This window comes from Phaenicophaeus curvirostris, chromosome 21 (genome assembly GCF_032191515.1).
Source record: "Phaenicophaeus curvirostris isolate KB17595 chromosome 21, BPBGC_Pcur_1.0, whole genome shotgun sequence".
NCBI classification, from domain to species: Eukaryota; Metazoa; Chordata; class Aves; order Cuculiformes; family Cuculidae; genus Phaenicophaeus; species Phaenicophaeus curvirostris.
This window is the reverse complement of record NC_091412.1, coordinates 8,173,398-8,189,884: the sequence shown is the minus strand read 5'-3', so window position 1 is coordinate 8,189,884 and position 16,487 is coordinate 8,173,398. Positions and strand designations below refer to the sequence as shown.

Below are 16,487 nucleotides of genomic sequence, written 5' to 3'. Positions count from 1 at the left end.
TTTTGAACTTTGAAAAAAATCTGGCTTAACAAATGTTTGTAAATGTTTCAGGATGGGAAAGAGCAATACACCAAAAGCTGTTACGATGTCTTTGAAATAACGTCTAGCTACTATCTGTTTTCCAAATATGTTCTGGATTCTTATTCTTTATAGCACACATTTCATTGTGAAAGCTCAAGTTCAGATAATTGTGATTTGCATCCACAGTAATTAAAGGATGCTAAAATATAAGATGACAGGTTTATTAGTCTCATTTAAGTTCTGAAATACAGGAACATAAGCGAAGTTTTTGTATTATCGCTTGTAATTGTTGTATCTGGACAAATATTTACTTTTTTTGTGTGTATATAAACTATTAGATGCATCCTGAAAAATTTCAGCTTTGCTTCTATGTAAGATGTCATCATACTATAGCTTTAGTGGTGTACAAAAATTTAATCCTTTGTTTCAACCTTGTTTTTATTGGGATGAAGCAAAGCTCATTAATAGTGAAGTTAATTTAAAAATGTTGAAGTCTTTCAGGTGAATATGATTTATTCTGGAATACAGGTCACTTGCTACATTTGTATTTGTTTTAGTGCAGGAACTTGGTTATGGAATAAATATTTTTAACTTGCAGGTCTAACTAAAATCAAAACATTCTCAGTTGTGTGGAAAATATTTTGGAGAGCCTTTTGACAGTAGTCGTTAGTGATGTGCTTTGAACTGGAAGGTTTTTTCTACTTTGCTATTAGCTATGTTTTTTGCTTTGTGTTATCATCAAAATCAGCTTTCTGCTATATTTACCTTTATGACCATAGGGAGTTACTCAGAGATGCTGCTGTTCCCATCTTTTTGTCAGTAGTTAGAGAAGCAACTGTATTTTGAGGTCTTATTACTTCATGTTAGGATACAGAATATGTAACTTGCTAGAAAAATGTAGATGTGGATTTGTTTGGATTTCTTAGAGCTTTCACATTAAGGATATTAATGCCACTGTGTCTGCTTGAAGTGTAGACCTTCTGATGGGGTGGATCCAAACCCTGATGTTCGAGGGGAACTTGTAGCCACAGGCAGGAAATGCATGTTTCTGACTTGATTAATGATGATTCAAACTCTTATCATAGATAGTAGTACTGCAGTGTAATGAGTGTGTATGATGGCATGTTCTTCTGAGAAAACTAGGAACTGATTTCTCTTGTCCTCTATTGCCTTCAGCCCCCAGCACTTCACAAACAAAACCAAGGAAAGCTCTTGAAGTATTTACTAATTGAAATAATGTGTGTAGTTGCCTTGTGTTGTGTTTTTTTCTTTTCTTTATCTTTTAATTTCTTAAAACAAGAAAATTAAAATGTTTTTCCTGACAATCATATTTGGTGCTGTGTTAATACAACAATCTGATTTTAGTATGTTACTTAAATATTTTGCTTATTGCAGCAAATGCCTACTTAATTTCCTGCTCCTTTCTAGTCTGGATTAAGATTATGGAGTTTGATTCAGGACTATGGGTGGTGAGTGGAAATTGAAGATACTGTATTTGAAATTATACTGGCTGCTGAAGCAGTATGAGTGTGAAGGTGGCTGCAGAGAAAGCTGCTTCTTATTAGTCCATTGCAGTGTTCTGGCTGTACCTGGAAGATGGATATAGTCACAGAGAGCTATTCTGAACCAGTACTTAGAAAGGAAAGGTAGTAGATGGGTTGTCCTGAGGGAGCTGCTTCTGCCTTTCTTCTGTTAGCTGGGGAAGCCTCAATTGGCTTGGCAGCTTCTCTTTCTTCTCCTTGATGAAAAGCCTTAGAGGGCTGCCCGACAAAGCACAAAGAGTGTGGTGTAATATATGGTAGAGCAGAGGACGATGTAGTGCATGTGGAGCATGTGGTCAGGTATGTAATTCCTCAAGAATTACTCTTTGGCAGTCACGTTTTGTTTTCTATCCTATGCTGGTTGCTATAGTGTTGTGTCTCAAGCTGTTTAAAGGAAAAAGAAAAAAAGGCAAATAACTGAATACAAAAGGACTTAGGGCCTCTTGGGGTGTGTGTCACCTTAAAAATTGTTTCTGTTTAAATCTGTATTTCCAGAAGAAGCTATTTAATTATAAGACTGTGTTCTCCAGCCCAAGAATTTACTGTAGAAGGCAATTGTCACCTCTTCAAAAGGAGCTTCTTTGCTACTTGGAATTTATTTAAATGATATACCATAATAGTCTGTAGTGAAGAGTAAGTATTTGGAGGTACTTCTGTTTGGGCAGCAGTGATGCATCAGTTGGAAATTCTCAGCTCTGTTGCTGCTCTTGATAATTGTTGTCAGCCAGTCATGATATATTGATTCTTGGTCAAAATGCCCTGAGGGCTTCTGGGTGCTGGCCAAGATGTACCAATTTTTGGCAAATGTTTTGTAACCATCTGAAATAATGATGCATATTAATTAGAGACTTAAAACTGAAACTGATGTGTTTGTGCTCTTAAACAAGGTGTGTTCTATCCCACTGGAGGGGAAATGATAGAATCCTAATTGTGACAGCCATCAGTTCTGGGACAGTAATTTTGCTTTGCAACGTCTATTTTCCTTATCTAGGAAATGGCAGGAGAAAGTGTGCAATTTATAAGGGTATGCTAAGTATTTTGATAGGGTTAGCAATGCTTTAACTTTGTAAGCTACATTTGGTTCAACTCAGAAGTAATTTTCAAAGACAAACTGGGAAAACACAAGATAGTAATTACATTAAAAACAAAAGGAAAAAAAACCCACTCAAAACAAAACCAGCCAAACAAAAAAACCAAAACACCGCTCCCCTGCCCCATTCTGTTTCAGCTGAGACGTTTGGATGCTGTTTTAAATTTACTCTTGAATGTGCTATAGGGGTTTTTAGTTGGAGGCTTCCTTGTTGCTTCTTCTGTTGTTCAGTCTCCCTGCCTTTCAGCCCTAGTTCTGATTTGAAGTATACAATCTAGTGAAGTGAGGATTAGTGAGGTTCTAATGCAGCTAATGTTTGTGAAGCACTTTGAAGATATAAAGCTCTACGTAAGTACTAATGTGGAGGTAAAACCTGGACCTAATTAATTACCTTTTTATCAAGGAGGTATTTTCAGATTTGCTGATGCAGACGTAGAAACCTCGTGTATATGTAAATTTTATTTATAAAACGCTTTCCCTTCCTACCCTTCAGTTTCTCTTACAAAGGTAGAAGTGGAAATTGTATTGGAGTTGTCCACATCAGTTTCTGTTTCTTTTCACATAGTCATCATCCTTTGTCTCTGAATCAAAACATCTTTGTTTTGTATGACTAGAGTGAAAAAGGAGCATGGGGGAGTCAAAATGGTTTTTATACTAATGTATTTTAAGGGACTATAAGGACTGAAGGTTGCTTGAAACAGCATTACTTCCAAAGACACTCTCTCTTTTTTTTTTGTTGTTTCTTTCCTTTTTTTTTTTTCTTCCTTTTCCCCCCCTTTTTTCCACTTCCTTTCAGTATTAGAACTTATTCCGTTTGAATTCTGGTATGTTCGCATAAAAATTCATAAAGAATACTTGTTCTGAAGACACTTCATAACATCTCTATTCAGAAATCAGTTGGAAACCGGATTATTGATATTTAAATTCTGTGATTGGGACTTTAATGAAATTAAAGTTCATTAGAAATCTTAATGGAGTAACTTCATATTCATGGTCAGGCAAGAGAGTGACAGTTTCGGGAGAACTAGGGTTTTGTTTACAGAATTTTCTCGTAAAATTCTGTCCTTTGCTCTTATCTCTTATGTATGCGCATGCAACAATACCCGATCATAGTTTTCAAAGCATAAAACAAAAAAAGAAAAGGAAGATATTGATACAAGCTTTAAATAAGCTATCATTGTTTTGTTTCATGTGCACTTTTAGGACTTCACTGCTTCTCTCTGTATGCAGGGTGAAAGTTGTCAGCATTGAGGTATAGAGTTTTTTTTGTATTTCAGTCATGAGATGTTCTGCACAAATTATCTAGTGATCTTCCGAGCTACTTCAGAAAATGTCTGCAAATAAAATCAGAGGAGGAACTCTGTTAGCAGGCAGGAAACCACCAGCTTTCTTTCTGTTACTGTGTCCTTGACTGGATTGTAAAGGTAATTTGCCTATTTATCCCAAAGTGATAAGTAGGTAATTTTTTTTGCTTGATTAGGATTTTTGACTGTGAGATGAGATGTTGAGAATAGGAGAGAAGGACTTAGAGATGTAGTGGAGATAGATGTATATGTGTGTGAATATATAAATATGTACATTTAATGGATTATGGTAAGTTTTGAGAAGATCCTCCTAAACTGAGGTTGGCATTGTGTATTAGCAACCAGTCTCTGGAAACTTAAGGAATTGTAGAATGTACAAATTTATTAATTTTTAAATAAGACAGTAAAAAGCATGCATATTTATAGTGTTTCTGGCTAAATCCACAAACTGGTGTATGTAAGGGCATCCAGTTACTTAGACCTCTAGTTCTTTGTTTTCCTCCCTCCTTTTCTCCACTCCCTTGCAAAGAGCTTCAGAAGGGGATTGATTTTTTTATTATTCTTTTTTTAGGCTTCTTCATTGTATTTCTTGCGATTATTTCACATGCATTGGTATTTCCTAAAGTTTTGTAACCCAACAGAAATTATGTTAAATGTGAAGAAATAGTGGCTGAGCATGACTAGCTAGGAAGGAATTTAATGCTGTCTTTGAGAATATGAAGTGTTAGTTTTGCCTTTCATGTTTTTGCCTTTCATTTAAGGGTGACCCATGTTTTCAGGACATACTGCAAGCACTTGTTTTTAAGGACAGCGCTGTTCTTGCTGTGTATTTCTACTATGAAACAATATTCCCTTATTGTACATAAAATGTCTGAAAGTGCTGAAGCAAAACCTCAAGGTGATATGCATCTTTTTACTGCTTAACACTTAAATTTATAACCAGGATTAGTGAAAATTCTATCCTGTGTGGATTTTCTGGAATGAACTCTAGAGGTGTGCTCTGGGTAGGTGTTGTCAGTGACAAGAGAGGCTGCTCCTCTACTTCATTAGTTTGTTGGAACCTTCTCCCCTGCTGAGGGGTTACTGGGGGGAGAGAGTTCCAATTTAGGGGGGTGGTTTTTTTAAGATTTGGCTTTTGCATGATGACCTTGAACTTTCCTTGCTACTACTTGGGACAGGTTTTGGTGTAATGAATTGAAGTGTTTTCTGTTATCGTGCTGATACCTCTGTTTTGGTTTATCTGAATTCCATCAGGTTATGCTACAGTTGTCTCTCCTTGATATGTGTGATAACGTGGTGCTAACAAGAGACATAGCTTAATTGCACCTGAAGTGTATTTAGAGAATATGTGCTTTTATTTCTAAATTTTGCCTCCCTGGTCTAAGAACACTGTCCACTCTTTCACCTGAAACCATCCAATATGATTTAAAAACAAAATCAAAATTTAAAGTCACTTTTCAGCTATTTGCATAAGGATTAAAGTTTAATCAAATTTGCATATACGAATTCAGTGACGTTTGCTAACTGTGACTTCACTTGAACTTGAAAATCATCAACAAGATGCTTAGCTGCATTTTGGGAACTGGCTTTACTGGGATTCCTGAGCAGTACGTCGATTCAGCTGTGGGGAGTAGTCTGTCCGGAGTTGGATAACTGAAGCGGTTGTGCTAAGTAGTTGTCAGTGAGTAGCGATAATTCACTCCTGTGTCTGGATCCTGGCTTTAAAACCAAAAATCAGATCAGTCTCCCTCCAGCAGCCGTGGTGCACCTTGAAGACTGTTAAGCCTCAGCCAAAGCCCAGCCACTCTGAGCAGTTCCTCATTGAGTTCACTTCATGGGCAGCTTGAAGTTACTGTAATACAAAACGTGCTGCACTTCCTGTTCCTCCTTGAACAGTTTGTGGGTTCTGTCATCCTTGAAGTGTTTTAGGCCCCTAATTTTAAATCTATGGGTAGACAAAGCTGTGTGTTCGACACTGAAGTCTTCTTTCTCCTCATTGTCGTGAGCCTTGGTGGCTGCTCTTGGAGTCTGTGGGGAGAGACTCACTGAACTGATTTATACCCATTTCCGTATATTGAACGTACTGTGCCAATTCCAGAAATTGTACCATCCCACCATTTAGCTGCTGTGGAGGAAGGAGACACCTTGGAGATGACACTAAAGATGTGCAGTAGTTGCAGCTGTGGAGGCTGCATGTGAAGAGAGCTGCTGGGGTGCTTGCAGTCTGTCAGTTCTTCATGCCCCGGAGTGTTGTCTGTAAATTTTTAAGAATACAAAACATTTCCGTGCTGCAGACTAAGACATGCAAACATTTCACGAGGTTGGAGAGCACCCGTATGACCCTGGGCATTAGTTGATGGGGTCCAGTTTTATTTTTTTGGGAAACAGTGGTATTGCGTTCATACGGCCTTTTTAGGCTACCATAGCTCATGGAGTGTCTTTTCCATTTGACCTTGCAAATATCTACTATTTTGCCTGACTTAATTTAATCTGGTCCCTTTAACTTGTTTCTTTTTTTTTTTTTCCCTGAGACGGAGCTGGTGCTTGTTGCTCCCACCCTTACAGAGGATTTGTCCTCTGTTCAGTAGTTAGGTATATTTTTAAGGGCTTTCATTCATGTTTTTCATTGGCTTTCATTCTTCTCTTACTGAGATGGTGGACCTAATTTAATGTCCAATGTGAATAGCATCTTCTTGCTTTTAAACATCTGTTCTTTCCCTGTGGGAGTCTATTAGTCTGGCAGACACTTGAGATAACTTGTAGCTAATATAACTGAAAATTACTGGGCCTGTACAACTTCTTTAGAATGAAAAAGCTGGATATGAAGATGCACTGCTGCTGCGGTGTCCTGGCAGGGATTGCTATTTTTGCCTTCCTGCTCTATTCCTGCCCTTTAATTAAATCTGGTAAAATATATTTTGCATAACCCACTGAATTGATTCTGTTGAAACATAAAATATTTTGATAATAGTACTTGCAGGAGTTTATCTGTATTTTTGTAACAAAACAACAGCTAGTAGAGCTGCAAAAACTGGGAAGTCTCTGAAGCGTGATCTTTGGCGGTGGAAGATTTCATTGAGGTCCTAACTAGTAACTGTGTAGGGCACTGAACGTAGCATTTAATTCAGTTATACAAAGGAGGTAAGTTTGTTGCAGTGTTTTTTATTGCATGGGGCTCTATTTTTTTTTTTCTAAAACTTTCTGGACTGAGAGAAGCTCTTAGTGAAGGACTGGATATTAAACATTGATGCTTGCTTTAATTACTTTAATTAACAATGACTTAACCTTTGTTTTTTTTTTAATTGATTGTATCTTCCCTTTTGTGTGTAGGTATGGGATTTCACTTGTATTACTTGATTGGCTTCAGGAGTGTTAAGATTAAATTAAATTTAAAAAAAACCCAAACCCAACACTTCTCAAAGCTGTTGCCATTCTTTTTCCTGCTTTTAAATAGGTGACTTGTTGGGTAGTATTAAATATAAGTCTTAAAATATAAATTCTCCTTAGTGGATCTGTGACAGAACCTAGATATGACCTCATTAAAATTAATAATCTGTTCAGAAATATTTTTATAGGTTTTGGTTTGTCTTGCAGAAAAAAATGTGTGTTAAATTCTCTCCAGACCTCAAAATATGAAATGGCAGTCTTAGGAGATAGAAAACAACAGATATTAAGTTTTCAAACTGATTCATCTATGTTTCTGTCTCTAATGCTGGAATTCTTTGTAATGCTCCAAGGGAACATGTATGTAGCAGTTTTTTGATATTTAATAGAAGTTTTTTTTTGGTTACTTCATTAATTAGTAATCTGGGAGGAAATGCCTTCAAACAAGTGAAAAGATCATTAACTTAAAATAAGTCTGTACTTAAGAATCTTTTTCTTTCCCCAGTGAGCACTTGTCCTGCTCTTTCACCTTCTTCTTACATGGAGACAGCAACGTTTGCACCAGTGTGGAGATCAGTCAGCATCAGCCTGTGTACCTGCTTAGTGAAGAACATCTCACTCTCGCCCAGCAGTCCAACAGCCCGTTTCAAGGTGGGTTTTGCCAGTCAGTAGGGAGCGTTAAAATGAATCAACCCTTTGAGCTGCTCAGACGACTCCTGGCAAAGACTGGAAGTGGGAGCAGAGGCTCTATTTGTTTTGTATTAATTACATGTTCCCCGTTACGTCCCCTGTCTTGACATAGTCAGAAGCCATTTGGTGTGTCTCAGCTCTGCAGGTGGATTATTTCCATATTCATCTCTTGGCATGTAGCCAAATAATTTGTCTTCATAATGCAATAAACTTAATTTCCAAGTACTGTCCTATTGGTAACTTCAATATTTTGCTTTTTCAACAAGCTTTATAACCTCCACGTATCTTCATCAACCCCTCTTTTGGAGATCCATTCTGACTCAACGTACTTAACCTAATCACTCCCCCTCCCTCTTCTTATTTGGCTCTTCCTTGCCTGCAAATTCCTTTGGTTCCACCAGCAGATGCAGGCTATGCTCTCGAAGACAAAGAAATGATGGGGCCTGAGTCTGGTTAGTTGGCTGTTTGGTCGTTCCCTGTCATAGGCACACTTGTGTTGGCTATTGAAATGGGTTCTCCTGCATGGCCACACAGGCCCTTGTTTATTAATGCTCCGTGTCCAAACGTACTTTTTTGAATGCAATGTAACAGCAGCTGCGCTTTCCTAATATGGACAAGACCAAACATGAAACAGATTATTTCCCTGTATATATATACACATGTATACGTAGTTGTTGCAACTGTACCAAGCAGAATGAAAGGATGAGGAAACACCTTAGCTACGTCAGAATTTGAAATACTGTTCTGTTATCCCACCTGCATATTTCAGACTCCTTGCTAGCCAAGGTGAAGACTTGCTTGTTGCTGGTTTAAATAGATTGATTTGTAATTATGGTACCTTGATTCCTCAAGCGCACGTACATTTAACAATGTGCACCTATTTCCAACAGCTTGTGCAGGACAGTAAAATGTGATCAGGGTGTGTTCTGACTTACTGATGGCAAGTTGTTTATTTGATGTGGCTGAAATAAGTCATGCTGTTTCAGCGAGGAAGAGAAGATCTAACCAGAACACAATCTCCGATGTATTTTTATTTGTCTTTTTAGTTATTCTAAGTCCCTTTGGATTAAATGGCACGCTCACAGGGCAATCATTCAAGCTTTCTGATTCATCGACAAAGAAGCTTATCGGTGAATGGAAACAATTCTATCCTGTCACATCTAACTTGAAGGAGGGATCTGAAGACAAACAAGAAGAAATGGATTGGGAGGATGATTCTTTAGCTGCTGTTGAAGTCCTTGTTGGTGAGTGTTCTGGTTACCTTTTCATTACTGAAATACACTGGCTGGTTAGGTCTGCAAAATTCTGAATGTGAAATGTTTTAATCTTTTTGCAACTACTGTTGGCCTTCTGTTTTTCTGTTTAATGCTCAGGCTTATCTAAAATGAGTTGCTGCTTAAGGTGGGTTTTGCAGACCTGCTAGTAAGGAGGTGTTTTCCTTTGTGTCCTGAAAAGCAAGTTTGTTTTTAAAATAAATAAAAAAAGATGATAAAAAAAGTCCTATTGACATCTGAGATGCATCAAAAGCATGTTGTACTGTTTCAGATTCTGTGCAAATTCAAATGGAACAGACGTGCCTTTCAGGGATGTCTTCAAAAACGCAGTGCTGGAGAACTTAATGTACTCAGGCACTGCATTTATCTGCTGCTGTTCCTAAAATCTAAACCCCTGGGACGCAGTAGTTTGTTTCTCTGCTGTGGGCTATTGACCTTTGATTTGCCAACTAATGTAATCATTTCTCTGTAATGAGTGCTACAAGCTTGTATTACAGTGAAGGCTGGAGACCCCGGTGATGATGGGGAGGGGAATATTGTTAGTTTTACGTGATACTAAGAAGTATGTTCTCAGTTATAAAACAAAACTACAGAAGGAACTAGTAGCTTGTAGATGCCAGAGCTGTCGCTGCCTGTATATACAAAGCCCTTTATATTCATTCATCCAGATCTTCTGTCGAAAGCAAATCATCAAGTAGTGAGGAGAGTGGCAAAAGTGACTTTTGTCCCAAGGATAATGCTTTATTAAGAGGTAGAAAGGATCAGTAAACTTATGACTGACTGATGAAGTGATCCATTTGTTGACGAATTTAAATGTAAGCTTTTGGGAAACTGTGAAATTGATTTGTTCTTTTTTTTTTCAGCTGGTGTGCGAATGGTGTACCCAGCATGCTTCGTTCTGGTTCCTCAGACAGACATCCCTGCTCCCAGTACTGTAGGGGCATCTCACTGTTCAACTACTTGCTTGGGTGTCCACCAAGTGCCTGCTTCCACAAGAGATCCTGCCATGTCTTCAGTAACTCTGACTCCACCGACATCCCCAGAGGAAGTTCAAACAGGTATAATAAAATTAGCTTCTACATCTGGGAAATAATTTTGATGGCTTTTCCTTTAAATCTAGCAGCGTTTGGAAAGGGTTCAGATGTTCTCTGTACAACTGACTTGTTAACCAAAAATCATGTTTTTTAGTAATAAGTCTGTTACAGTAAAACCAATTTTTATTGTTTAGCTGTGGGCAAAAGTTGCAGAAGTGGCGATTGCTTTTGTGCCTGATCCTTGTTATCCAGTACTTAGTTTCTGTGGTCAAGTTTTTGGCTTTTTTTTTTTTCTCTGTGTGAATGTATGCATGTATGTATTGTGGCAAAGCTTTATAAACCTCTTTGTGCATCTTGGTTTTTAGTAAGCAAGGTGATATTTTCAGCCTTTTTCACCATCCAAGGAAGTATGTTTGTAGTTCAGTTTCCAGTGAGGCTGTGCGCCCTCTGAACTGCATGTGAGTAGTGGTTATGGTAAACCACTTTAAATCAAAGTGGATAAGGCTCACTGGTAGTTTCAGGTGGCTTTACGTACAGTTGTTCTTATGCAGGAGAGGTTTTGTTTGTTTGTTTTATTCCCCAAGGTCGTCTTTTACCCGTTTTTTAATAATACTGTTAAATTTGTTTTGCTCAAGTTATTTTCTTTTTCAGGTCTATATTGTCTTGGAAGATAATGCCAGCCTAGTTAAAACATAACCATATATAGTGTTACTTTTTTTTCCTATGAGTGGGAACTATGTTATAATCACTTGCTACTATGCTAAATTTTCTGTTTGTTTCTATTTCCTAACATTGAATTAAGAAGATACTTTTCTTACTAAGATGTCCTTGTGATGGTTGAATTGGAATAATAGTGGTTGTGAGTATGTCCCTGCACTGCCTAAAACTCTTTCTTCTGGTGCTGCTTTTCAGTTGATGCTCAATCTGCCCAGAAATGGGTGAAGTTTTCTTCAGTTTCTGATGGATTTATCTCAGACAGTACTAGTCATCATGGTGGCAAAATACCTAGAAAGCTGGCCAATCAAGTGGTGGACAGAGTTTGGCAAGAATGCAATATAAACAGAGCACAGAACAAGTACGTACTCATTTTGTGAAGCTAAAAATACCCATGGGATCTTGTGCGTGTTCCTTGTAGAACGTAGTTCTGTTCAAGATGCTGAGTGCTAGTAGAAGGTGCTTTACTCTTAGTAATAAAACATATCAAAAAAGCTAATTTGTTTCTAACTCCTAGTTTTAGTTCTTAGTTTAATATGTTAGTAAAAGGCTATTTACAATTTCTTTGCTGACTCCTGTGTCACAAAACTGTTCCTGAGGTTTGACAGAAGATAAGGGGAGAACATATGTTGATCCCAAATAACTCTCCTGATATTGAATCGTAGGAGGAAGTATTCTGCTACATCAAATGGCTTGTGTGATGAAGAGACAGCTGACAAGGTAGCATCCTGGGATTTTGTTGAAGCCACGCAAAGGACAAATTGCAATTGTTCAAGGTACAGTACTTGGCAAACCTGCAGTCCAACAACGTACACTGAGATTGAAGTGCTCAGGAGAGGGCTTGGATGGCTCCTTTAGGAGTGATTAAGCAACAGCTTTTGTAGGAAAGCTGTAAAAAAATTTGTATCTTGTATCCTAAATGTCATTGTAGGTCTTGAAACTCTGCCCAATAAGATAACGCAGAGTTTTTACTCACGTAAATCATCTGGGTGGACCTACTGGCAGGTCAGTGACCATTCCTGTGTCCTGGGCTGGAATTCCTCCAGCCTGTATATAAGTAGAAATGACCTCATGGGTATCTTTCTTGGGCTGCAATGGAAAGGAAATGCTTATTGAGCTAGGAATTAAGAACCTTTTCTAGTGTGCTGTGGCATTAGCCTTGAAGGAAGAAAGCTGTTAATAAACAGCAAGATGATTGTAGCATTGTGTCTTGAAGAATATGGAAAAAATAAAACTCAAACCTGCTTTACTTTCTGATGCTTTTGTAGCACTGAGTTTGTCTTCTAGATTCTCGATATTAATTTTCCAATTCTTAGCCCACAGAGGCTTGAGCAGCACTATTGGTTAGTATCGATGCTTGAATTTAAGAAGTCATTCGCTAATTCACGTGTTGTTCTGCTGTGATTCATCAGTATTGGCAGAAGTCGAGTGACATGTTCATATGACTATCTGTTAAAAGCAGTAATAAAATACAGCCTTCAGTTATGAGGATTATGTGTGTGTGGCTCATAGGACAGCTTGTCCAGTTTTTCTAAAACGTTATTCTAAAATCTTGCCACGCTAGTCAAGTCATTCAAATTAAGTTGTGGTCAGAAAGAGGCAGTTTCACTTCAGAGCGGTGTCCGTTTCAGACTTTCATAATTGGCTGGTTAATGGCTTAGAAGCTGGTTCTTATCTAGTGAAAAAGAATGTGATAGACATATTTGACAGATTAACATAAAGTATTTTCCCCTGTATTAATTCTGCAGGCACAAAAATCTCAAACCAAGAAATTCGGGTCAGCAGGGGCAGGCACCACCTGTGGGCCAACAACAGCAAGCGGCTCCGAAGCACAAGACAAATGAGAAGCAAGACAAAGGGGATAAGCCACAGAAACGCCCTTTGACTCCTTTTCATCATCGTGTCTCTATCAGTGATGATGTTGCCATGGAGGCAGATTCAGCAAGTCAGAGGCTTGTGATGACTGCACCAGACAGTCAAGTGAGATTTTCAAATATCCGAACTAATGATGTAGCAAAGACTCCTCAGATGCATAATGCTGAAATGGCAAATTCACCTCAGCCGCCACCACTTAGTCCTCACCCATGTGACGTAGTCGATGAAGGGGTAGCTAAAGCTCCTTCTACTCCTCAGAGTCAACATTTCTACCAGATGCCAACACCAGATCCCTTGGTTCCCACAAAAACAATGGAAGACAGACTTGATGGCTTGTCTCAGCCCTTTCCAGCTCCGTTTCCTGAAGTTATAGAGCCTACAATGTATGTTGGTACTGCAGTGAATTTGGAGGAAGATGAAGCTGATACTACTTGGAGGTATTATAAAGTTCCAAAGAAAAAGGATGTGGAATTCTTACCACCTCAGCTTCCAAGTGATAAGTTAAGAGATGATCCAGTAATACCTGCTGGACAGGAAAATGTAACATCAGTTACAGAGTAAGTAGTGCTTAACACTATAGTAATAATGGGAGAAAGTGAGGAAACTGAAAGGCTGAAGGCAGTAATTTCTTGTTAGAAGCACGCTTGTCACTGAAACGTAATGTTCTCATCAGCTTGAGCAGTAATGCTGAGTGTATGAGCGTAACTATCTGTGCTCTCCATTTGCAAGAGGATAATACTTGTGAAATGGGAGTATGCAGCGTGGTCAGGTGTGTAGTAAGACTTTCCAGCCTTTTCTCATTAGAACTTTCATTTAGCAGATGTCAATGAAGTTTCTTTTGGTACTGTAAAATTAACCCGTAGCCTATTTGGGACTGAAAATCTTCCCTTCCTGCCCACAACAAACCAAAACCCACCAAAACCAAATCCTCATTTTGATATTTACTTTCTTCGTTACATGAGCAAAACACTGATGGTCTCAGCTGAAGGCTTATCCTATTAAAGATAAAGTTTCTTCTGCTTCAGTTCTGTTCTTGTCTTTATGCAGAAGAACTGGCTTTTAAATGGCTGATGGGAATGATGAGGAAGCTAATCTGGTTTCGTGGAAGATGTTAACTGTAATGTAGGCTTCAACTGCTTTCTAGTATCAGAACTTCTATTTGGAATAAGTGACGTAAACTGATGTTCTTGCACGTGGTGCATTCTCTTTGTGTTGGTGTTCAAAAGGCTTAAGGATTTGAGGTTATCCTTCAAAGGAGATGGGTGACTGGCGAGCCTCCTGTTACTGCTCTTGAACCTCAGATCATATGGGAAACCCTCGGTCATTAAACAAAACTTGTCCAACTTGAAGAAATGGGCAGTCAGACTAGGTCCTTGAGGCTTGTTAGAGCCTCAGCCTTTGAGCTACAGGAGATGTATTTGAGAATGTTTATTTATTTATTTTCTTTAACACAAGCCACTATTGTCCTGAAATAAAGTATGGGTAGTCTAGAAACTATATAAAAAATGTTTGTTAAATAAATATAAGTTATTTCTGAAAGCCAGTGCTATCTAGCACCAGCTTTTAAAGCATTCTACTCTGCTGCTGTTTCAGTCAAGATAAAGGAATTGGTCACTTTTTTTGATACTGCCTTAGTTTTAATACGTTATGGAGCTTAAAGGCAGTGGAGGAAAAGAGTAACACTAGTGCTTTTAGTGTTAAACCTTACTTTTGGCCTCTATTTTCCTGCAGAATAAATAAACATGTATTTTCTCTACCAGTTAAAACAAAATCAGACTCTCCAGAAAAGACCATCACCACCAAAAAAAAAAACCCTAGACCACAAAAAACACCATAGGAACGAAAAACCTGAAACAGAAGCACTTGGCCTGTGGGTTGTCTCTCCTTTGCTGTTTTACTGCGTAAGAAATTCTTGCTGTCATCCCTCTTGCAGCACTCCCTTGTGTGGGCACGCTGCAGGAAAAGGATGGTCGAGGGCAGCAGCAGGTGCTGACAGGGCTGTTAATAGCAGCCTAACCTTAACACGAGGGATCTGGATTAGGAAGTGACAGACTTTGGCTTAGGGTTGTGATGGCAAGGTTGTAAGGAAAAAAAAAAAAACATCTTGAATGCACTTTGAGTTGCTGCTGTCAACTCACATGCAAAAAAAATGTAACTATTTTGGACCAAAAACACTCAACAGAGTTGAGTTTTTTGAGTTACCTTTTTTTTCTTCTCCTGTTCAGGTGAAAGGAGACTCTTAATGTAATTGATATCAAATTATTGAGTCTATTGCTGTATTTTAGGAGTTAGCGTGCTTAATTTTTGGTAGAAGAGTTGAGGCAGCTAATCACAAGGCAAAATTTGATGTTAATTTTCTTTTTCATTGCTGGCAGTGGAAAGCCACTGATGGGTCACATTGACTTTGCTGCGTAGGAAAGCTGTGAGGAGACATAAAGATGCTGTAGCTGTTGTTCTGTTCTTGTGCACATTTTCTTGCCATATCTTGTGTTCACTGTTTAGGGGTTTACGTTAGCTGGTGCATGTCTTGACTCTTTCAAGATGTGCATTTATAGGAATTCTAGCACATTGCCTTGAATTCATTTCAACCGACCAGACAGAGAAAGATAGGCTTCAAAATTTTCTTTTTTCTGTTCAAGACATGATCTTTCCTTGTATGGCTTCTGGTTTGATTTAACAGCTTACTGAACATATTGCTCTCATTGCTCTTTACAACTACCTGAAAGGAGGTTGTGGAGAGGAGGGAGCTGGGCTTTTCTCCCAAGGGACAGGGGACAGGACGAGAGGGAATGGCCTCAAGCTCCACCAGGGGAGGGTCAGGCTGGACATTAGGAAAAAATTTTTCAAGGAAAGGGTCATTGGGCACCGGCAGAGGCTGCCCAGGGAGGGGGTTGTGTCCCCTTCCCTGGAGGGGTTTAAGGGACGGGTGGATGAGGTGCTGAGGGACATGGGTTAGTGATTGATGGGAATGGTTGGACTCAATGATCCGGTGGGTCTCTTCCAACCTGGTGATTCTATGATTCTATCAGTCTATATTTTTTCTTCCCCAGAGTGTCTGGTAACTTCTCTTCCTTTTTGTTGGTCAAAAATACTGGAAACTGCTGCTTGCTTTCACTCTGTGTATTTTTCCTGGTGTTTAGTTCCTCTTTCCTAGAAAATCATTCCCATTGCTGTTTTGTCCACTGATGGTAAATTTGGCAGGGTTTAGAAAGGAGTAAATCCTCAACTCCATCGAGTGCTATTCCACCCATGAGTGCCGATGGTGCTTGACGCCCTGCCAGCCCCGTGGCACTGTTCATGTCTAACACAAGGTTTTATTGAGCCTGAACGACCAGTGTGGATGGATTTGACAGTGTTGTTGACTGTGAGGTGTTTCTTCGGAAAGCATATTTCTAGGAAGTCTTTTGACAAAGTAAAACTGTTTCTGTGTCCGTTCTCGTACCGTGTAGTTGACAGGATGCACAAAGCAGTGAGGAGGACTCTCAGGATTCGCCGTGCCTTTTTGTGTGCAGAATTTCAAGATTGAACTCTTTGAATTGTTCTGTGTCATGCTTTTCTTT

General features: G+C 38.8%; 1 protein-coding gene across 1 annotated transcript in view; it reads left to right on the top strand.

Moving 5' to 3' along the window:
* The window catches only part of MED13 (mediator complex subunit 13), a 55,554-nt gene that overhangs the window by 18,124 nt on the left and 20,943 nt on the right, over positions 1–16,487 (top strand). The window contains exons 4-9 of the mRNA XM_069874114.1: positions 7,846–7,991; positions 9,077–9,274; positions 10,168–10,362; positions 11,251–11,413; positions 11,718–11,828; positions 12,801–13,484. Coding sequence (XP_069730215.1) covers positions 7,846–7,991; positions 9,077–9,274; positions 10,168–10,362; positions 11,251–11,413; positions 11,718–11,828; positions 12,801–13,484 — 1,497 coding nt within the window. The remainder of the gene's footprint in view (positions 1–7,845; positions 7,992–9,076; positions 9,275–10,167; positions 10,363–11,250; positions 11,414–11,717; positions 11,829–12,800; positions 13,485–16,487) is intronic.